The following is a 23,907-nucleotide window of genomic DNA, read 5'->3' as shown; positions in this document are numbered from 1 at the left end:
TGCCTCCACTGGCCTCAGGTGTTTGTGTCCTGGCCAGTGGAGCACGTGATTAGCCGACACTGCCGGCCATCCATCTTGGTGGGTGAAGGAGGAGCGTAGATTGACTTCCAGCCTCAGGGAGCGGCCGAGTCTCCGTCTCTGCGCTGACCAAAAGCACAAACATCAACAGCTCCAAGCCTGCTGGTTAATGTCTGTGATTCGTATTCACTCTGTCCTTTTCACCTCAGCATCACTTTCTGCCTCTCTTTTGCTTTTCTAAATGTGCTTCCCCTACTTTTCTTTTCTTTTTTAATAGCATAGAAATTTATTATACATCAGAGTACAAGATGCATGGTGCGGTACATTACATTAGTGGAAAAACCCCCCAGAAAAAAGGAAAATACTGTGTATTAATGAATAAATATTAACGGTGTGTGTGAGTGTGTGTAAGCAATGCTAGAGATCTGAAAGACATTACCAGTTTGTGGAGCAATTAAAAACAACAATCATGTCATAATAACGACAATAACAACAAGAAATCAATAAATTATTAATGAGCGGCAGGTAAATATAGACATACGATGAATCAATTAATAAAGTTTATAAATTATTTCTACTAACTGGAGTTTGTTATATTGCATACAGGAACTAAATAGGATTCTGGTCTCAGTTTTGTTCTTCCTTCTCTCTGTCTCTCTGACTTTTTCCTGTCTGGACCGGTGGTTTTAATAAAATATATAAAGCTCTGAAAAAATTAAGAAACCTCTTAAAATGATCAGTTTGTCTGATTTTACTTTTTATAGGTTTATGTTCGAGTAAAATGAACATTAACTACTGACAACATGTCTCCGAAATTCCAATAAAAAATTTAGTATTTATTTGCAGAAAATGAGAAATGGTCAAAATAACAAAAAAGATGCAGAGCTTTCAGACCTCAAATAATGCAAAGAAAACAAGTTCACATTCATTTAGAAACAACAATACTAACGTTTTAACTCAGGAAGAGTTCAGAAATCAATATTTGATGGAATAACTATGAGGTTTTCATTGGGATTCAGTGCAGTGGGCTCTTAATTTTTTTCCAGAGTTTTATATGCGTATGTATGTATAAAAGATGTGACAAAGTGCAAAAACTCAGCCGAGGTATAAGGAGCAAAAATCTGTGAGATGCTGAGAAAAACATAAACAGGAAGGAAGAAATGTTTGTTTTACTCTATTTGGATTCATTTATCTGTAATCCCAGAAGATTTAATTGAAAGTTTTGCATAAATCAGTTACAGCAGAAACCAGTGGAGGATGAGGAGCAGAAACGCTCCAAACAAACCCAGGAACTACAGGCAGCAACTATTTCTTTTTACACCGATCTGATTTAGTTGTGTTCTGATCTTGGAGCTGGATACAGTTTGAGCTGTTTTCCTACAAAGCGCAGCAGTCACAGACTATCTGGGCTTTGAAAGTGGAGAGAAGAGAGGAAGTAGAGCATGAAACGAGTTGGAGAGGATTGTGCTGGTGTTTGAAAGAGAGAGGAGAAAAAAGAAGCTAAGACGATGAATAAAAAAAGAGAGCAGAAACAGAAAGGAAGAGAGATAAAAAGTGCTGCCTAAACCGGTGAAAGGAGAAAAAAAAAGGTTTTTAAGTCTCCGGGTTCATACAGGTGCTGGAAAATCCTAAAACTGCTTGAATCTTAACGCAGCGTTCCTCAGGCTTCAAAAGTGCCTCAGTTTGGGTAAACTCAGATTGTTTTGCATTTATTAAACATAAATCAACAAACTTTTTTCTCCAGCCGAATCAACTCAGTGGTTTATTTGTAACCAGCTTTTCTGCTTGCTGTACAATTTATTTACAAAACAAATTACCATAACTTTTTGCTTTTGATGAAATTTGATGAGTTTCACTCTTTTGACATCTAGAACAAACTTTGCAGCAGGCGATTTGGTGAAAGCACCACATAACACTTACACTCAAATTAAAGGTTAGATATTTTTACAAGGTCAGTAGGAGATTAATTTACTTTTAAAAACTTTTACTGAAGCTCTCCATAAATGTGTCAGCTATTAAATAAAGCGTATTGAAAGAGCCCAGTAGGTCGATAAAACCCCTATTTCAGATACGTTTGAATTGTTTAAGAACATGGCGTGCCGTCTTAGAAAAGGTTGAAAAGTCTCGTTGAAAACCTGTTGAGATTTTAGTTTTCCATCCATTAACTGCAAGGCTTTTACTCTGCTAATTTAAATTGAAACCCATGAAAAGCAGCGTATTCATACCTCATTTCCTCGACAGTAACGGAGTCCCCAGCAGCTAGCTGATGGACGAGGTGGCAGACACGCTTACAGAAAAACATCTGAGCCTCTGATATAAATGACTCTGAGACGTATGAGGCTCCTGAAGACACGGACGACACAGAAAGGCTGGGAGAAGCAGGGAAAAGGCCGAAGGGCCACGTAGTCATCCTCGTCTTCCTCCCCGACGATGCTCTACCTGTGGCCAGTTTCCAGGCAACCGTGTGCTTGACAACACACGAGGATAAGTTGATGTGGCTTCGCTGGTGCAGGCAAGGTAGCTAATGTCAAACACTCACTGCGGCGTCCACTCAAGGTCAGGGGATGGACTGAGCAAACCGAATCAGGTTTCATCGGCCCAAACACAAATGACAAAAAAAAAAAAACATACGAAGATGTGTGTGTGTGAAGCATTATTTCACATCAGGGTGCGCTTGTGTGTGTTTTCGCCCCCCTGCTGCCGCTGAACCCACCTACCCGCAGCGTTCTCCCTTTTAGTCTCCGAGCAAATGCTTCAACACAGACTCACCACTGTTTACACCTGTAGCTTATGCTAATGCTGCCACCGATTCACAAACATGGCCGCACACAGAGGACCGTGTCAGTGGGAGGTGAGAAATCCAAAAAACCTCGAGCATCAGTGGGTGAGCAGAACTGGATCAAATATTAGAAGGGATGTGACAGGAGAGCATTGTCTGCTCCACTCAGATAAGTAAATGAAATAATTAGTAGGCTTGTCACAATAACAAATTCTTCTGGAGGACAAAATGGTTATTTTGTGGCTGTTTTCAAGTTATATAATAGTAATGGCATAATAATGCAAAAACATGTTCTCAAAGCTCAATGAACTTTAAATTCTAACGAACACAAAACTGGAAGACATTTTAAATATCAAAAATGAACAAAAAGAACAGAAACAACAAATAAAATTAATTAGGAATTGTTCATTAAAACAGAGATTAGTTGAGACCAAAACACCAGACTGGAGTCTTTTGTCATCCAGTTTTTGGTAGAAAAAAATGTAAAGTTTTTGAGCTCGTTTTAATTTATCATGCAATTAGTTGATTTATTGTGTCAGGCTTATTACTGAGTCACAAAATGTTTCTCCTTTAGAAATTAACTGAGAAAATCTTTACGGATTTTGCGGGTTATAAAAGGAGGCGGCCAAAACGTGGAGCAGTTTAAGGAACTTGATGACTTGTTCACAGGTGATGGTAGACTGGAGCGAGAGATGAATGGAGGGATTAGGCCTTTATCCACAGAAATGAAGCCGCGCTCTGGTCTGCTGCAGAGAAAGAGCCGAGCTGAAAGGAAAAGCTCCGTTTATGTATCAACCCTCAACAATGATCATGACGGTTGGATACAGGCTGGAAGAACGAGATCCCAGATACAAGCAGCTGAGATGAGTTTCCACTGTAAGGTGGTGGGAGCATCAGTGACAGGATGAGGAGCGTCGGTGACAGGATGAGGAGCGTCGGTGACAGGATGAGGAGCGTCGGTGACAGGATGAGGAGCGTCGGTGACAGGGTGAGGAGCGTCGGTGACAGGATGAGGAGCATCGGTGACAGGATGAGGAGCGTCGGTGACAGGATGAGGAGCTCTGTCTCCTTGGTGGAGGTTAGATTAGAGGTTAGGTGGTGTGGATACGTCACAGAACCAAAGGGGGTCGGCGCATCCTTGAAGAGTCCTTAAAAACCTTAAACTGATGCATCTAAAATTAAGGCCTTAAAATGTCTTAAATTCATTATTTTAAAATAAACGTAAGTTGATCTTTTGTCGTGGAGGACTAATCAATATCTTATGTTTTTTTTTTTTTTACTTGCAGACGTCTTCAGTGTGTTTTGTGACTTAAGATGATCGTTAATTAGCTGCTAATATATTGCTAGTTTGCTTTTTTTTGTGTCTGTCATGGATCCATTTTATTTGTACAGTACATTTCAGCAACAAACATTTCAAAGTGCTTCACATCATAAAAACTCAACAATACAAAGCCATTGAACACACAGTGAACAATTGAAACATTTAGTCAGGTGCCATCATTAATTTATTTCAAAAGCAACTCTAACCACGAGGGTTTTTAGTCTTGATTTTTAAGGGAATTCAGTGTTTCAGCTGTTTTGCAGTTTTCTTGAAGTTTGTTCCAGATTTGTGGAAGCTCAGTGCTGCTTCTCCATGTTTGGTTCTGGTTCTGGGGATGCAGAGCAGAACCAGAAAACCTGAGAGGTCTGGAAGGTTGCTATGACAACAGTAGATTTTTATTGTGTTGTGATGCTAAACCGTTCAGTGACTTATAGATTAACAGCAACATTTAAAGTGTTTTCTCTGAGCTACAGGGAGCCAGTGTAGGGACTTTAAAACTGGATTGATGTGCTCCAACTTCCTGGTTTTAGTCATAACACCAGCAGCAGCATTTTGGATCAGCTGCAGCTGGGGGAGACACTGCTGCAATAATCAATGCGACTAAAGATAAACACTTGGATAAGTTTCTTTAGATTATTAGTTCTCTAATCCTGGAAATGTTCTCCAGGTGATAAAAGGTCGACTTTGTAACCGTCTTTATGTGGCTCTGAAGATTCGGGTCAGAGTTCATCACTTCACCCAGATTTCTGGACATTATTTGTTTTTCTCACTGTTCTCAGTGTTGCCAGTCCATATGAGCCAATCATTCCTTATAGTTACGGTTTTTCCAGGTTTAAATGTGATTCAAGTTGGCATTAAAAAGTCTTAAAAAGTCTTAAACTTGCAAAGACCAGCAATTACCCTGAACTTGCTTTGATAGATGAATGGACTGTTGCTGATGCCGACACCATCTCCAATAACTATTTGAAGAATTTTGAATTGATGAGTTAAAACATAATTTTCTCTTAAATCCTTAAAAGAATTTTTGAATTTCAATTTTGAAATTCTTGAACACAGTTTGCTTTTTCTTCTGCTGTGGAAATGACTTTCCTATAATTTTATTCTTTTATCATTTAAACCTCTAGTGTAAATCTATAAGTAAAAGTTTTGCATTGTCCATCCATCCATCCATTTTCTGTTCACCCTTGTCCCTAATGGGGTCGGGAGGGTTGCTGGTGCCCATCTCCAGCTACGTTCCGGGCGAGAGGCGGGGTACACCCTGGACAGGTCGCCAGTCTGTCGCAGGGCAACACAGAGACATACAGGACAAACAACCATGCACACACACACTCACACCTAGGGAGAATTTAGAGAAACCAATTGACCTGACAGTCATGTTTTTGGACTGTGGGAGGAAGCCGGAGTACCCGGAGAGAACCCACGCATGCACAGGGAGAACATGCAAACTCCATGCAGAAAGACCCCGGCCGGGAATCGAACCCAGGACCTTCTTGCTGCAAGGCAACAGTGCTACCTACTGCGCCACTGTGCAGCCCGTTTTGCATTGTTTAAAAATAAAATAAAATAAAATAAACTACCTGGACCTTAGAAAAGGTTCATATTCTGCATTTTGTTTCAGCAACACAAATATATTCCTAACAGCGTCTATGTGTCGAACTGGGATCATGTTGTTCAGAAAGACAACATGATCCATTTCCTAAAAGTGAATGCGCCTCGGTTCAAAAGTGCAAATCGATCCCAGAACAACGGCGATGGATCTGGAGGGTAAGTTGAAATGGAAATCAGTCCAAAGGAATCTATGCAGCAGGAAAACGAATCCTGCATCGATGCAACGTTGGCGGCTCAGCAGGGAAGCGCCTACTGCTCCAAAACAAAACAAAGAAGACGGGCCGCAGTTGGTTAATTTATGCATTTTACTTTGATTATTCATACAGGTAGATCTCTCTAGCACAGTGCCTCGTTTTCAGTGGGGATTTGGTTAAACAAACAAGCTAGAAGGAAACAATGTTTAAAAAGTCATATCCAATATAATGTATTCAGCAAATTACCAACGAATATCAAACGAAGGCTAGAAATAAGGAATTAAAAACAGGAATAACCTTCTGTGATTCTTCCTGCAGTTTAAGGTTTTGAGGTAAGAAGGTATCAGTAACAAGTTGTTTTTACAGTTTAACCACAAAAAGCAAAAACTGAATCTGTTTCTATTAAAGGAAAGGTTTTTATTTGAGGTTGCTTTTTAATGATCAAAAGATTTCCATCAATTAAAATGCAAAGATATTTAAACCAACTCAGATTTAATTAAAATACTTTGTGCATTCAGTTTATATATGGTGTCATTTCACAATAAATGCCATCCTGAAGCACTTTACAGTTGATTTAATTAAATCACACATACGCTCACTTCATAATTTAATTAGTTTCATAAATTTCTATTTAAAGAAACTCAGCAGGTTGCATGGAGTCATGATTTACAGCATTCACTCTTCCTGGACGACGGAGGACAATCGTTTGTGTTGAGTTGTTGACTTTACATTGATCCCTCATACTGACCAAGCATGTAGTGACATGGGAGAGGAAAAACTCCCCTTTACCAGGAAGAAACCTCCAGCAGAACCAGAACCTGGATCAGCACAAGCCATCATCTGACATGACCAACTGGGAGTTTGAGGAAACAGAGCAGATCCAGAAATAAAAGAACTAGAAGAGCTGAGCGAGGAGAGTTTTTCTTTAGGTCTTAAACAACACTGCAGTGGACAGCTTTCTAAAAACCATTTTCTTTTGTTTCTTGTGGTTTTTATGTTATAAATGCACAGAGGCCACTCAAGTGGACACAAGTGCATCATACAATACACTGCCAACTACTAGCCATCCACTGCAAGTGCAAGAAATGTTTTGTTAAATCCAATATGGCAGACAGATGAAAAAGTAACTCAAGAATATCCAGAACCTCCTTCTGTTGTAGAAACTCTTGCAGATGACATTAAGTAACCCCAAAAGAATAAATACTACCGATGTATTTTCCAAATACCAACTTTGTTTTTGGATAAAATTACAACTGATCACCTGGGGGAAAAATCCAAAAAAAAATTTTTTTTTCATCTTTTTTATGCCTTGAGAAAATCAAAAACACTGGAAAAAAATCCTGACATAAAGGATCATAATTCCTGCATGAAAGGGTTAATGTTTTACATTGATTAGTATCAGTTTGAAGTGAAATAAGTGACTAAATGTCTAATGCGGTGGCATTAGACATAATATCATCGGCATAATGCTGGAGAGATTCATCATAAAAGCTGTAAAAAGTGATGCATTATTTTTATCTGACATCGCTCCGGTTGCTGCCAGAACCGTCTCATGTAAGCAAAGAGCAGATAAACGAAACCAATGTCATTAAATTACACATTTACCAGCATAATTTACTTCACTCCTGTCTCCTGTCTGCGTTTATTTATTTATTTTTTTCCATGCGTGGCGGACCCCTCCCTCCTCTGTCATGTCTGCGTACAGTTAAGCAGCTGTCATTCAAATATCTAACAGCTGAAATAGTTGACAGAGAGGAGGCGGGCCGGCGTGTGTTTGTGTGTGAGCGTGAGGAGACGAGCGGGGAAAGCGTCAACACATTTTCTGTGTAACTCCGAGTTAATGTGTCATTCATTTACAGCCCTGGACGCTTCCAGGCCGGCCGGTCTGTTAGCACAGCCACTTCGCTGCTGCTTATTAATCAACCTGGCCGGCAGACACTGGTGGCGCTGCCCTTCTGCCTGCCAAATGCAGAGCTGGCCTTGCTCTGATAATTTTCAAAACACTCTACCCATTGCTCTCAGGCTGCCAAATTAGGAGCAACTCTGGCTAAGATAAGTCTAATAGGCGCATGCTGTGGGTAGGTGATAGACCGTGGCTCGCCTTGAAGACAGATGTTTTCTTTTTCTTGGGAGGAAGAAAGCAGGCAAGGTTGTGAGGAAGCGAGGGAAAAAAAAGAAGAGGTTTGTTTTTCTTTCCGCGTTTTGAACAAAACTTGGCCCAACTCCGGATGAAACGAGCATCCTCGCTTGAGGAAATAACCGGTTCGTAGAGGACACATCTGAAGTCGAGTGGCTTCCCTGCCAGCAGGAAGGATTATGATTATTTACAATCTTCATCCATCTGCTGGTCCAGCAAGAAGCAACGTCACTGCCAGTCTTTGTTGGCCTTACTTAATGTGAAGTCAAAAAAAAATATATAAATGGATCAGCCAAAATGTGACTTTGTAAGGGTTAGATTTAATCCCCTTTTGCTCTGTGCTGAAGTGTAAATAATTGTGGAGACCTGGAGCGGAGCTGAGTGGAATCCACAAGTGCATTTGTTAATTTAGGTCTTTTCTGGTCTGCTAAACCAAAAGACTTCACGACTCGGTTAGCTGGGTTTGTGTTGATTTAAAATGACTCAAATAATGAAAGTTTCAAGAGAACATAAGCTGAAGCTTCGCGCATCATTGGCACCAGCAGAGTAAGAGCAGTTCTGGTGGTTATACTGAATATGAGGGATCCACTCAGATTTGATGTTTTCACACTTCAGACCAGATCGTTGCTTGTAATCAAGCTGCCATCTACAGCCGATTCTTAAGCTTAAATGATTTTAATTAAACCAAGAAGTTGTTTTACAATATCAAATAAGGCAGGAAACTCTTAATAAATAGTAAGAAAACATACAAAGTGGTACTAATGGGTAAAATGTTATTTTTTGTTTTTATTGTGTCCAACATTTCTTATTATCTTATATTTCTTATTTTCTTATTCCATTTCTTATAAAATTAATATTACTTCTAGTCATAAGAAACATTTTGATTAAGTTAAAATGCCACTTTATACAAAATCTGCAAGCGTATGAATAATTTTGGGCTTTACTACAGATAAATAGACAAATAAACAGGTAATTATGTAATGAATAAGTACCATCCATCCATCCATCTTCTTCCGCTTATCCGAGGTCGGGTCGCGGGGGTAGCAACTTCAGAAGGGAGGCCCAGACTTCCCTTTCCCCGGCCACTTCTTCAAGCTCTTCCGGGGGAATCCCGAGGCGTTCCCAGGCCAGCCGAGAGACATAGTCCCTCCAGCGTGTCCTGGGTCTTCCCCGGGGCCTCCTCCCGGCGGGACGTGCCCGGAACACCTCACCAGGGAGGCGTCCAGGAGGCATCCTGACCAGATGCCCAAGCCACCTCAACTGGCTCCTCTCGATGTGAAGGAGCAGCGGCTCTACTCTGAGTCCCTCCCGGATGACTGAGCTTCTCACCCTATCTCTAAGGGAGAGCCCAGCCACCCTACGGAGAAAACCCATTTCGGCCGCTTGTATCCGCGATCTCGTTCTTTCGGTCATGACCCAAAGCTCATGACCATAGATGAGGGTGGGAACGTAGATCGACCGGTAAATCGAGAGCTTCGCTTTTTGGCTCAGCTCTCTCTTCACCACGACGGACCGGTACAGCGCCCGCTTGACAGCAGACGCTAATAAGTACATTAGTACATAATAAAGTATGTCAGCACTTCGACATATAAGTTAATATCAAATATAACCAAAAATGTTACTACAGCAATTATGTAACTATGTAATTAAGTAACTTAGTATGTCAGTAAGTTAAGAGTATAAGTAGATGTTAAATAAAAGTAAATATGTTCAATTAAATTAGGTATAAATTAAGTAAATAAATAAGCAGATAAAATATATAGAAATTTGAAAGGAAGTAAATACATCTGCTTTTTATGTATAAAAACAGCCTCTGTAATTATAAAATACAAATGTGATAAATTCATTGAAAGTAAAAAGTTTGAACTTTTTTGAAAGCTTATCAAACATTTGACTAATAAAACCAACAAAGTCTCCATTAAAACGTCATTTTTGATGCTGTAGTGGCTCATTTTGTGAATTCATGACTGTGAAAAATGGAGCAGGGTAATTATTCCAGTGCTGCACAACATGTTAGTGTAACAGTTGATAAAACAGCCTCTGACGGTTCAGCTAAACATCCTGAGCAGCTTCATGATGTCATGGATCTGCTCACAGTGAAAACGAGTCAGAGAATCTAGTTAACAAAAGAAAAACGACGACACGTCTTTCATGAGGAGCCTCAGGATTACAGGAGATTGTAAAACTGTTAATGTGTAGAAATGCGTGAAGCTGCTTCTGCTCAGGCTGATCTGTGATTTCTGGCCTTGGCGCATCAGTCAGATCTGAGGAACATGACAGGCTCTGTCTGCGCAGCGACTCGGCTCGTCCCGGGTGACTGATGGCTCCGGCTGCTGGCGATGTTCATGCATCACGAGCTGCAAGCCTTCATGTGAAAATTAAGTGGATTAATGGGCTTATTTTGTATTCCAGACAACATCACAGTTTTTCTCTTTCTATGAACCAAATGAACATTTTCTCTCCCTGAATAATGCAAGTTTTTGGAACAACTTGTAGATGAATCTCCGCTCTCCAATTTTCTTAGCAATGTCAGTTTTTGTGTTTGATCAGATCAAAGCGGATCTGATCTGATCTGATCCGCCTTGTGGAACCATTTCAGGGTATTATTTTCATGCCATCTGTGTTCGTATTGATTCGGCGACTCTTCCTGCACACGTATTATTGATTTGGAAATGTGAAAGTGCAAAGGCTTCTTTTTTTTATTTGCTAATGGGCAGAGTCTGTTAACTTGTTTCAGATTTATGGGCCACCATCTTACAAAACAAAGCGTAATTGGCTCAATCTGAGTCTCCGCTAAAACGTGTCATGTTTAAACCGTCACACTGACATCACAGTTAGAGAGTTCACAAGGTTTGGAGGTAATTTGGAAAATAACAGTGAGTTTCCCCATTACAGTGGCTCAACCTGCTGAGCAGCAAAACAGGAGTTTTGGATGGATGGACACTAAAAATCTAGATTAATCACCAAGTTAGCAATTAGCAGGCAGACAAATTAGTAAATATCAATTAAACAGGAAAATGACAGATAATAAGTCAATAAAAAGAGAATAAGTATGTATGTTTTAATTATTTTAATTAGATAAGAGGTAAGTTAACTTGTTGAGTAAAGTTCAGTGACTAAATAATTGTTAAATCCAATTTAAATGTAAAAATATGTTATTGTTATGTTATCACTCATATCATTAAAGTATCTTGGAAGAGTCAGGGTGCTGATGGACAAATGCATTATAACCAGTGAAAAAACAGTAGATAACAGTCAGAATAACGGTCCTTCTCAAAATTACCTAAAATCTATAAGGTCTTGTCCAAAGCTTAGCGTTCATTCTTAGAAAATAAAGGAGCTCACTGGACTGGGTTGCTGTAAACTGGAGTTATGCCGCTGAAATGGGCCAGTCATGCAATCATAACTGAGAACCTGACACTTTAAACCAGGGGTGTCCAAACTTCTTGCCAACTGGGCCAAAATTGTCAACTGCAAAGAAGTCATGGGCCAAAAATTGGGCTCGATTGAATAAATTTATTATCAGTAATAAGAACAGGATTTGGGTCTCTCTCTTTCATAACGCTTGCTATATTTAGCCAAGTGTAAGAAAGAATAAAAGCTGATTTGGGTGCAGCAAAGTTGACTTTCAGTAAAAGTCTCTTGGTTTTACCTTTTGTTAAAGTTAGAAAAACAAGAATACTTTGTGTAAGAAAATTATGTTGGTAACAATTTTGACCCTGATTACAAATTAAAAGTCCCATCTGCATCTAAAGGCCAAATTTGTAACATGTTTTAATTGCAGTTTGGGGGCCGCACAAAATAAGTCCAAAGGCCACAAATGGCCCCCGGGCCACAGTTTGGGCACCCTTGCTTTAGACAATGTAATTTTAGGCAGCAAGACAAGAGCTCAGTTATTTAAACGGCTGCCACATGCTTTATTATACCTGAGATACATTTTCATAATGCCGCTGGCTTTAAATGACGGGACTCATTTTATTTATTCGTATCCCGAAGGTCTGAAGCAGCATGGCTCTTTTGGGGGGATTTTATAGACCGGTCTTACAGAACCTGGCAACGTTTGCAGACACCTTGAACTCGTTTGCGTTTAAAGTCTGAATGCAGTTTTCATGTTTTTGGGGGTCTGGACCAGATTTGCACCAGTTTTTCCCTCTTCTTGCCTCACAGCGTCGTCATTCAGAGCTTCACCTGCATGTTGGGATCAGTGTGCATTATGAAGGGCACACACTGGCTTTGCACATGGAAGCAGCTTTTTTCCATTTGTCTGACGGGAGAAAACAGCAGCTCTGACAACAGCCTGCGGCACATTTATTTGTTTGCTTTTTATTACATTCAGAAATAATAGACGCTGCGCAGCTTTGGACTTCTTGCTTTTGGTGGGCCTGTCAGCATGATGGGCGCCCTGATGCTGGAACCAGTGAGGTATGACTGTGTTACTGTGTTAATAAGTTTATCTGGACGTAATGGAGGATTTTCAGAAAATATGATGGATTTCCTTTGGAAAACTTGCTCCGGTGCCTGGGAGGTGATTGAGCCTTTGGATTCAGGTGTGTTGGAGCAGAAATGCATCTAAAAGTTACTGGAGCTGCAGACCTTTCTGTGAAGGAACTGATCATTTTATACTGATTAATTGTTTTGTTTGCAGAAAACAGACATGAATGGTGAATGTTGAGTTTTTCAGTAGGTTGCATTGAAATCCCTTCTCAAAAATGGCTGCTGTACTAATACATGTCCATATAGTCTCTGATAATACATGTGAATGTGTCTTTATTTAACAAATGCCTAATTATTTTTTAAATTATGAAAGTTTTCATTAGGCGTCTAGAGCCCACACATATCACTTTTAAGGACTTTTTTATGTTATATCTTGTTCAAATGCCTGAATGTGTCTAAAGTTTTAATATTTTCTCCTTCTAAAGCAAATGGATGTTTCTCCTTCTCCATACATCTCCCATAATTAGGATAGCAATAAATATTTAAGATGTAATGGCCTTATTCTGTAGATTAAATGCTGTTCTTAAATATTTATGAATGACTCTACAGAATAGTTAGTTCTTTTATTCTTCAAATTCTGACTTGAAGGGCTTGGTGACTTAAAAATAAAGTTTATTGGCTCTGAAACCAAATACACATTGGATTTGCTCTTTTTATTAATTGCTCAAATTGTTATTTTTTAAACAAAGTAGAGAGTGTTAAATGAAAACTCCATCTTTAGTGTGTCTGTTTATTGCTCCTGCTCTCGTCTTTGAGTTTATTTGAAAACTAAACAAACAGAAACAACAGTTTACCATTTTTCAAGAACAGAGAGAGGAAGGTCAGAATAATTAATGGTTATATTTCAGACTGAATAATTAATGGTTATATTTCAGACTGATCTGAGAAGCTGTTCTCTTCCACACGGCAGATCCGTTTCTCTACTCGCCTTCGCTTTGTCTCATGTCAGACAAACTCTAAATATGAAGCGTCCTTATCTGACAATAACCCCCCAGTAGTGAAGCTGTTCAACATCTGACTGAAACGCCTTTTATCGTCTCATTTGCATATTTCAATTATGACTCCACGGAGGAGGGAAACATCAGTCACCTCGCCCGTCGCTTCCCGCGTGATTGACGGGACTGTCGCGTGAACGCACCTGTGTGTGAGAGGCAGAGAGGTTTCAGCCGAGCAGCGGGGGGGACGGGAGGCTTACAGGCTGTGCTGGGAGAGTTGAAATGAAGGTTAGCAGCTGAGTGACGATTTAAAACCTGCTTTGAAAAGGAGCAGATATGGAGGCGTCTGTTTGATCGAACATTTACGGAGACGCAAGGGAGACTTGAGGACATTCTGTTCAACTATCAGGCAAGTTTAGCAACAGGTGGAGGCTGGAAGACATGCAGAACCTGATGTGTCTTTAAAGGTTTAGAGCATTTATGCAAATTTATTCCTGGTGTTATTGGAGAAAAACAAAACACTAAAACTGATTATTTCTCTAGTTTCTACTAAATATCTTACTTACAAGTAACATTTTAGCAAGAAAGTCAGTTTAAAGTCACTAATTTCTTAATATTGATTAAAAAATTGACTACGTTCACTGGCAGATTATTTCATTCATAACATGGAAAAATGTCTTATTATAAGTGAAATAAGCTGCCAGTAGAACTAGAACATTTTCATCAATATTAAGGAATTATTGACTTTAAAAAACTCCTATAACTGCTGAAAAGTTCATTGTAAGTTTTGTCTGTTTTAAAGTGTACTAAGATATTCATAAAACACTGTAAAAAACCATCTGTAAAAACAAATCTGTAAAATTTATGGTAAAATATTGTAAAATGCCAACAAGTACCAAAGCATTATATTAATATATAGAAACTAGACCAAAAATACTTGGTAAGATGTTGAGTATTTTGATCAGTTATTATTTATAGAGCTTTAGTAGTTGACTTGGTCTGATTAACAATCAACTTTCTAAGAGAGGAGTGTCCAAAGTGCAGACCAGGGGCCATTTTCAGTCCTCTGAATGACCGACTGAATGTCCTCCAAACATTTTTGTACCTCTTAGAGCTGCAGTGGGTTCTGAGAAAACCATTAGCTTAGCCTGAAAATCTGAACAAGCACGTTTTAGAGGCCCCGCCCCCTTCCTCTCTGCTGCACTGCTGCAGATCCTCCCACATAGCAGAGCCTGCACAGGATCAAGAAATCTGCAGTTTGCCTGCATCTCTGCCATGAGCACAGCTGCAAAAATCTTAAAATTGAATAACGACATGAGCTGAACACAGGAAGGGTGTGTACACATTGATTGACAGCACGAAGACCCTCCTCCAGGCTCTGATTGGTTGTTTCTGACAGGGAGCGGTGTATTTCATGATTAAAGAAGACCGTTTTGTTTGAGTTGCATCTTTAAAATGATGTTCAAAATAGAAGGCATACAAAATAAAATTCACATAAAAAAATACAAAAATAATTTATGTGTTTAAAATAAATTATCTGAAACAATAAAAAAAACATTATAAAAATCCTTCCTGGCATTAAGGCATAATCAGGAGGAGGATCTTGATTTTTTTTTTCCACAGATTTTTCTGACAGTCATGACTTCATGACCAGTTTGAATATGTAAAAAATACATTTTATAAACATTACACACTGAAACTTTAAAACGAGATTTTCACAGATAAATAAAAGCATCTTAAAATAAAGAAGATATTAGCTACAAAAAAACGGTTTCTGCATTCTTCTTTTGTCTCATAAGACAATCTGAAATGTCCCTGCTTTTAAATCAGGCAACATAGATTTTTATTGTTTGGTTTTTCATTTTTGGTCTTTTTCTGAACAAGTGCAGCCAGATTTGCTTTGCGATACACAGAGACAAAAGAAAAACCTCCAAGCTGTACTCCTTAATCACTATTTTGTTTCTGCACTTGTAAGAAAATAGTTTGGAAATGCTCTGAACAATAACAAACGGTCCAAGAAAAGTAATGCCAGAAAATCCCCAACTGTGCCAGCTGAATTAAAAAAAACAAAAAACAAAACAAAGCCGAGCGACGCGAGCCAGGCTGGCTGCAAACATTACCATGCAAAGTGCGGGGCTGCATGTTGACGGAGCAGCAGTATCTAGGCCATCCCAGCGTGGGCTCTGTTTGATGTGAGAATGATGCCAGATCGTAGTGGAAAAACTCTGCTTACTTTTAGCTCCAGAGACCCGCAAACATTCGCTGAAGTTGCAACTGCAAAAGGCAGAAACCTGAAGCAAAAGTCGGCCATTCCTGGGTATGTTTACACGCGATGTCACACATCTTACACGTCTTGTTTCCATCAAGACGATGATGGAAGGTTTGAATGCGCACGAGTACAATGAGACGCTTGAAGACGTACGAAGGCGCGCACACACACACATTTACAAACCCCAGCAGACTCACAACGAGTGTTTACTCATTTATTTTAGCTGCTTGTTTGTTTTGCTCTTTAAATCTGAGGAACTGCACAGCTGTTGCTGCTGCTGGCAGAAGGTGCAGTTTGGGGATTCATTAGTTCTTGTTTCCTTCTTTCTGTTTTTCTCTCATCCACTTCTTCTTTCTTCCCTCCATCCTGGCTCTGGAGCATTAAATATGTTCAAGATTTAATAATCTGGAACTGTGTACATCTCTGCATATAAAGACATGACGTGTTCCTAGAAGAGCCGAGTTGATGCTCTGAACATTTCCTGGTTCTTTAAAAGCTTCTGTTTTTCTTTTTTTGTCTGAATCATCAGAGATAATCTTTCTCTATACGACGGATGTTTATCAGCAGATGATCAAAAATGTGCTTAAGTTGAATTATGTTAAGCGTGACTCAAAAGCTTGACTCATATTTTATAGATCAAAATTCATATCTGATCCTCTTTGATTTCCACCATGTTTTAATCATTCTCCCAAAGGGTGAAAGTGAAACATTAAAAGTTGGGTCTTGTTCATGTTATTCAAAATTTATTTCCCTATGTCTTCTGACAGCCGATACGTTTTTACGTGGCTAAGATCAATTTCATTAGCAGTGAGAGGAAACTCTTCATTTCTACTTGAAGGTTGGAAATTTCATGTTACAAGCTGGAAAAGTGAACTCTAACACCGTCTGAAGAGGTGCAACGATTTATCGGCGCAGATTGTCTTGATTCTGGGACATCAGTGATTGGCTGATGGGTACATATGAAGCCGATTTTATCCACCGATCTCATCTACCTCAGTGAAGGTCTAAAAATCAACCAAAGTGTTGCCAACAGCGACTTCCTTGCTACATTTAGCAACATTAGCCAAAATCAGAATCGGAAGGTCAGGATTTTAAAAAGAGCGGTAATCATGGATCGGCCAAAAAACTGCAATCAGTTCACCTCTTTGATGAAATTCAAGTTCCAGCTGGGAAAGTCCAACATTTCTCACCTCAGAATCAAATATGGCAGCAGAACCAATCAACCTATGAAATTTTAAATGGACACACGGTGAAGGTGGGGTCATAACCTCTTGCTTCAAATTTTGACTAGAAATGTTATTAAAAAAAGTCTGAATTCTTAATAAGTTGCTTTTTAATCCACACAGAAATTTAGCAAACATAATTAAACTGAAGGAAAACAAAAAGTAGGATAAAAAAAAAAAACATTCTGCAAATAATAACAGGATGATTGTGACTCTATGAAAATATCTCTGGTGATGATGGGAGCCATTTTTTTTGGCTTTGTACAAGACCTATAAGAAGAGCCAAGACTTTAGATCATACATCATGTCTGCCGTGGCCCGTGGCGCCCCTATTTCACCCATCATTACCTCCTGACTCCTGGAGCCCCACAGGGCCTCTAACACCCAGGGAGCCGAGTGACAGACAAACAAGAGAGGATGGAAAGACTTTGTCTGAGGAGGAAATGTTGGACTCCAAATCAGGAAGGCTTTAAAGTGATTTGTTTTCTATTCTGAGCACACACACACACACACACGCCCACATGGAAACGGCTCATGATTCAAGTGTGTGTGATCAGGGCTGTGAACTGCTCCTCCTGTGGGCTGTGAAAGTGTTCACAGGGCAACCAGAGCTGATCGATAGACACTCACTGCCACTTTGTAATGACTCAGGTTAAAAGAAGACGAGTGAAACAGATGGAGCTCCTTCTTTTTGTTCTCCGGGGAAACACAAAAACATACATCTATAATCTCACCTCCTCTCTCTTTTTTGTCCCTCTGTGGCTCTTTTTGTCTCCTTCTGATCTAATTTTTCTTGTTCGCTGTCGCTGGGTCTTCCTCTACAACACGTGTGTCAAACTCAAGGCCCGGGGGCCAAATCTGGCCCGCTGTAGATATTTACGTGGCCCTTTGGACTCCAGAGGAAAGCATAACGTAACAGTTGTGTGATTCCAGAATCATGTAGCATCAACAGATCCACACCTTTTTAAGATAATGCTTAAGTTGTGAGTTTACTGCAAATTTTCCACCAAAATGGTGATGCTAACTCCCACCTGCAGGTGGCAGTGTATGTTATTTCTACTATATTGCTTTCTCTACTTGATGTCAAGTTACAATCGAACAAAAAGTCACATTTACCGTCATACATTTACACAAATACTACAAATTATTTTGCCAATATTTCTAAATTAGCTCCACAAATCTGTAATTTTAATTGCAAAAAAAGAAAATCTGCTGCAACAATTCTTGTTGCAGCAGAGCTACCGACTGCCCCCCACACAAATTTATTTAAAAATAAATGCATTTAAGACAATTTTACTTTCTTTCTGTTCTTACAGTATCATAAATAAAAGTAGAATATTGTAAACAGGGTCGAAATTATTACTCGGATTAATCATAATTAATCTTTTCAGTGAACTAATTTAGTAATCGATTAATTGTTAACTGGATCAAATAGTTAACGATTCAGTCAGAGAAGTCAGTAAACCAAAACTGTACTTATTTAAGAACATATGCATTTAAAATAAAATAAAAAAACAAAACTGTTTTTATTGGTTTGTTCTACTCAAAACTCCCCAAGTGACACTTTTAGCTTCACCTGGTTCAAATTCAGTAAAAAAGGAGAAAAACTTCTGTTAAGCAACTTTTGCTAATATATTATTAATCAGTTATTCCTAAAAATAATCAATAGATTAGCCCTACAATGTATTGATACTAAGTCAAGAAGAAAAATCTGAGCTTTTAACATGTTGACTTTAAAAGTATCTTTTAGCTTCAGATGAATCTTTTGCTACAGATGATCAGACATTCACTGAAAAAATGCTATGTTGCTGCATTTTATGCAATAAAATATGTATTTCTGTAAAAGAAAATAATCATCAGAGTAATTTAAAACTAGAATCATTAGTTGTTGTCCTAATTGTAGAATCTTAACACCCATCCTGAAACCACTGATGGCTTTTTCTGCTGAAGGTTGAAGATTTTAGAGTTGCAGTAGTGAACGTAACTACATCAAATGTTTGTGATCTGAGGGAAACGGGTCATGTTGGGCTATTCTTGTGTATTTTCTTCTGGGTCAGGGAATCTGCAAACCTTTGGTTTCCATAGCAACGCCACAGATCAGGTTAGAAACAATAGAGTTCATGTTCTGAGTTACTGTCGACAATAGAAATGCAGAAATGCTTTATTACATGAGCCGTGACATAGATTGATGATAAAAAAAACTGTTCTAGACCAAACCAGCAGGAAAGAACCAGCAAACATTTCCCAAAACACACACACACACACACACACACACACACACACTCAGAGGGGTCCTTCCCAGTATGACGGCATAAAATTTGAATAATTCCACAGATAATTTGGTTGCCACAGCCTGGCAATGGGAATAACAACTTTACAGAGATAAAAGTGCACAATAAGACGGAGAACAAACAGAGAAGCAAATCACCCAAGGCCAGCTGCTGCATTTAAGCCAAAGTGCTATTTGTGAGGAAAAAGAGACTCTTCTTAAGCCTGATGAAGAAAACAGAAATATTGTCATTTATTTCCCCTTTTTTCCAAATCCTTTTTCTCTTTTCTCACGTTGTTCCCTTCTGGGAATAAAAAATATTTAACATGAGCCTCTGAACTGTGAGAATGAAGCTGAGAACATATTTGATTTTCTGGACTCCTTCGACAGAGAATAATTACTACACACACACACACACACACATACACACACCTAGAGACATCTGGCACTCCAGCCATCATACAGCGTTAGGAGTGTGTCCTTCAGTCAGACGTTGAAGTCATTCTCACATGTCTACATATGTGTGAACAAATTAATCTGAATGAAAAATAAGGAGGTTCATAAACGCAAGAGCGTAAAAATATTACTGCAGGTTTTATTTGCACATGCTATTCAAAACATGCACTTTGTTAAAAATAATTTTCCAATGTTTTATGTTTTCAGAAGCCTGTCTATAGCATGATGTGTGTTCACATGTCTGATCAGGGTAAGGAAAGAGTAAAGGAGATGCAGTGGAAAGGCTGCAGTCTTTTCTGTAGTGTCAGCCTTTGATCAGCATCCCTGCGTGTGCAGGGGTGTGTGGGTGTGTGCGTGTGTATGTGTGTGTGTGTGTGTGTGTGTGTGTGTGTGTGTTGGAGCCAACCCCTGGTGTCTTGGAGGCAGATGAAACACTGCTCCTCTATCCGGGAGTCACAGAACACCCACTGTCCTCTGCGCCTGCTCCTTTTATTTATCTTTCCCTCTGCCTCGCCCATCTAACCCGTCATTCCTCACCAGTTTTAAATACGATTCAAGCAGAACAGAGTTTCCGTGTCGCGTCGCCGTGCTTGAACCCATCCTCCACGTTTTCCAAGCCCTTCGTCAGATTATGGGGGCGTTGAGGGGGAGGCCATCACACCCCGACTTATTGTCAGATGAACGCAGCGTGAGAGAGGAGGAGGAACAACATGAACACGTTTTCTGTCTGCTAGTTTTGTCTCATATTTCTCCACCTGCATAAAGCCCAATTTTTTAGAGTAAAACTATTAACACCCAGAGAACAAAACATTTGATGCGTCATTAAGCTGCACAAAGAGAATAAGAAACAGATTTATGTATTTCCAACCCTCTAATACCTGGACGTTTCAGTAGCACCGACGCTGCATTATCTTCAAAACACGGCGCTGACACTGAAGTATTGCTGTTCTTTAGATTAATTACCCTAATTAATGACCTACTTAGCATAACCGTTGTGTAATTTATTGTGGTGTTTACAGTCGGGCATTAAGGCGGCTTATTCGCCTCGTGTTTGCGCTTCCCTTTAATTAATTTACCCAAACGTGCTGCTTATTTTTTATGTGTTTCTGGAATTTAAGGAGCAGCACCAAAGGGTCCAGCGAGCGTCTAATTGATAAACGCCTTGTTGGCTTTTGTTTCTGTGATGCAGAAATGATCAATAAATACAAGCAGAAACTGCAGTTATTTTGGCTTCAGCTGATGAGGAAAACATTTGGTTATGTTTTCCTCTTAAAGTGAATAAATCTTAGACAAACTACTATTGTTTATTGTCAAATTCAGTTACAGGCAGTATGAACATTCAAACAACAGATGATGAAGCCCATCTATTATTTGTTTCTGAGATAATTTTAGTTGGCTGTAAGGAATATTGAGTCTGCAGCTGCTCTAAGAACATAAACATCAAACTGTTCTTCGAAATGTCTCTTTTATGGGCATATAATTCATAAAATGATGAATAAAATAGAGATTTTATAAGATGTTTCTTAATTTCATGTTTTGTGTTTAATAACTGCTCTACTATTCGCCTGTATTAATATTAATGTGATTTTTATTAGTAGTAGTAGTAGTATTTTCTGCCATGTTTCTGAATCAGTTGTCATTCTTTGTCTTGCCACACAGTGGCGCCATTTTCACACAAGTACTAGTTGATAAATATCTGCTGCACATTTTTCTTTTTTTCCTGTTCCTACAAGTAGTTAACTAAATCACTAACATGAATATAGTAATTAAATGTAATAATATTACTTTAGACGATATCATTTACACATATTTATTAAAAAAGTATTAAAAAGAGCTTTTCAAACTCGACCTAATGCAAGATTTACGATGCAGTGAAATGCTATTTGAGTTCTGCCTTAAAGATAATTAATCTATTTATATTCTGACTAGTTAATTGTTTTTGGGTCTCAACTTAATTACTTTGATAAACAGAAACCTGAAAAAATAAACAGATTGTATCATGTTTTGCTCATGACCAGTTTTTAGTTTCCTAACCCCATAAATTCACATTAAAGTGACAAAAAGTCACATTTGCTGATTGTCTAAACCGGTTTTACTGTATAATTGAATAATTTTATAGATGTCGATGCCTTTTAAGGTCTTATCTCTAATTAGTATCCCTCTTTATGTGCTCTGTTTGTTTTAAATCCTAACCTAGCTATCTGTTTATAAGTGTTTTAACATCCATTGTTTAGGCTTAATGAACAACTTATCCAGTACGCTTGTCTTTAATAGGCTCTAATTAGAGGTCCCATTCAGAGACTGACGGTTAATTGCCACCTAAGTGGAAACGAGTTATGTCTTTGCTTGAACAATTAAAGATACTTAATAGCGTTCATCAGAGGCAAATATCAGCTAGCAGAGGGAACGGCGTGTCATGGAGATCTGAGGTGCAGAACAAGCAGACTACTGGGTTTAATTAGGTGAACAGCGTCAGTGTGGTATGGAAAGCTGTCATGTTCAGAGTCAGCCTGCTGGAATTAGACGTGCATTGATTCATGTAGAGTCAGGATGATGCGTCTGATTTTCTGGACATGAACATCGTCAGAAAATCATTAAATATTTCTGAAAATAGAGATGATGTCATCAGCGTTTCCAATAATTTACCTTCAGCTTCTTGGATTGTTTGATATCTCCTAAAATGTGTTAATGCAAAAGAGAGGGAGAATAATTTCATTTTTAATTTAAAATCAGTGGTTCCATGTGGAGAAATGAATATATGTTTAAACAGGCCAAACATCACTGGAGGCTGTTTACAGCTGAAGGTGGATTTAGAGTTTTATTAAAACCTTCCACCATGACGAAGGTTAAGAACATTTAGTAAATATTCAGCGTATTAATGTTTCTACTGCTCCTTCTTTTTTATTACTTTTTAATTGTGCAATAAAAAGCTCAAATGTTTCATGAGTATCTATTGATTCTTTTTACATCCGTACCTATTCAATGAATTAGAATCTTATTAAAAAGTTCATATATTTCAGGAACTTTATCACCAAGTGAAACATATTAAATAGATTAATTACATACAGATGGATGTTTAAAAGGATTTATTTGTTAATAATGATCATTTACATTTACAACTAATCCAAATATGACATTTTAATACAGAAATGTTAATGAAAAGGATGTTATTTTCAAAAGGAATCAGAATATTCAAATTTCTTAAATATGACTGTATAGTTTACTGATTCAGCTCTAGATGTTTATTTTATTTATTTATTTTTTTCAGATCAGACAAAAAAACCTCAGGATTAAAACTGACCAATGTGGAAAAATTGTGAAATGACAAGTAAAAGTTTTTTGTTTTTTTAACGAGTTTAGAAGGATCAAATTCTGGTTATAATAACTCAGCTGTTTATGTTATAAACACTTTCCTTGTGTTCTGCAGTTTTACCTACAATCTGATTTACCATTCAAAGAAGCAAAAGTTTACATGAAGGAAACATTATGAAGGTTAGCAGCATCGTTAATTCTCCGTTTCTCTTTCTTTTTCCACTTTTCATTTTCTCAACCAACAGGTTTCCTCAGCACCGGCGATCAGTCCGCTAAGGGGAACTACGGCCTGCTGGACCAGATTCAGGCTCTGCGCTGGCTCAACGAAAACATCGCCCATTTTGGCGGCGACCCCGAGAGGATCACCATCTTTGGATCTGGAGCAGGGGCCTCCTGCGTTAACCTGCTCATCCTGTCTCACCACTCTGAGGGTAAGTTGATGCTTTACTGTGTCGCACTGATTGAGTTTTGTGAAAATATGTATTTTACATATTGTTAAAACTGTCACCATGTTGTGACAGTATGAGACAGATAATCTATAAAAAGGTCAATCTCATCCTCCTCCTCCCTGAGTTACTGTTACCATCTAAAAAAATGCACCAAAATCAACCAATCAAAAACAGGAGGAGGGTCTTAGCGCTGTCAATCACACTTGTGTACACTTTGCTCAATATGCTAATGATGGAGGGACAAGAAAACTGATTATCCGCCATCATTGGTGGTTATGCTAACTAGCGTTAGCATTTGTGGCAACCTCTGAGAAGCTGTAGCCCAGCAGTGAGCAAAGGGAGGCTGCAATTAGCGCATACATCAGGATGATTGACAGCACTAAGACCCTCCTCCTGGCTCTGATTGGTTGTTTTAGCACATTCCTTCAGATGGTAATTTGAAC

At 38.8% G+C, this 23,907-nt stretch overlaps 1 protein-coding gene and 1 long non-coding RNA gene across 5 annotated transcripts in view; both read left to right on the top strand.

Moving 5' to 3' along the window:
* Nucleotides 1-23,907, top strand: part of nlgn2a (neuroligin 2a) — a 245,369-nt gene that overhangs the window by 209,825 nt on the left and 11,637 nt on the right. For all 4 annotated transcript variants that reach the window (XM_028038897.1, XM_028038898.1, XM_028038895.1 and 1 more), the window contains one exon: nt 23,261-23,446. In XM_028038897.1, coding sequence (XP_027894698.1) covers nt 23,261-23,446 — 186 coding nt within the window. The remainder of the gene's footprint in view (nt 1-23,260; nt 23,447-23,907) is intronic.
* LOC114157763 (uncharacterized) lies at nt 905-5,120 on the top strand. Its single transcript, XR_003598260.1, has 3 exons — nt 905-1,076; nt 1,177-1,184; nt 5,105-5,120. It is a non-coding gene; the product is annotated as an uncharacterized LOC114157763 (long non-coding RNA).

The sequence above is a fragment of the Xiphophorus couchianus genome, chromosome 14 (genome assembly GCF_001444195.1).
Source record: "Xiphophorus couchianus chromosome 14, X_couchianus-1.0, whole genome shotgun sequence".
Classification (NCBI taxonomy): domain Eukaryota; kingdom Metazoa; phylum Chordata; class Actinopteri; order Cyprinodontiformes; family Poeciliidae; genus Xiphophorus; species Xiphophorus couchianus.
This window is presented reverse-complemented; position numbering and strand designations above follow the sequence as displayed.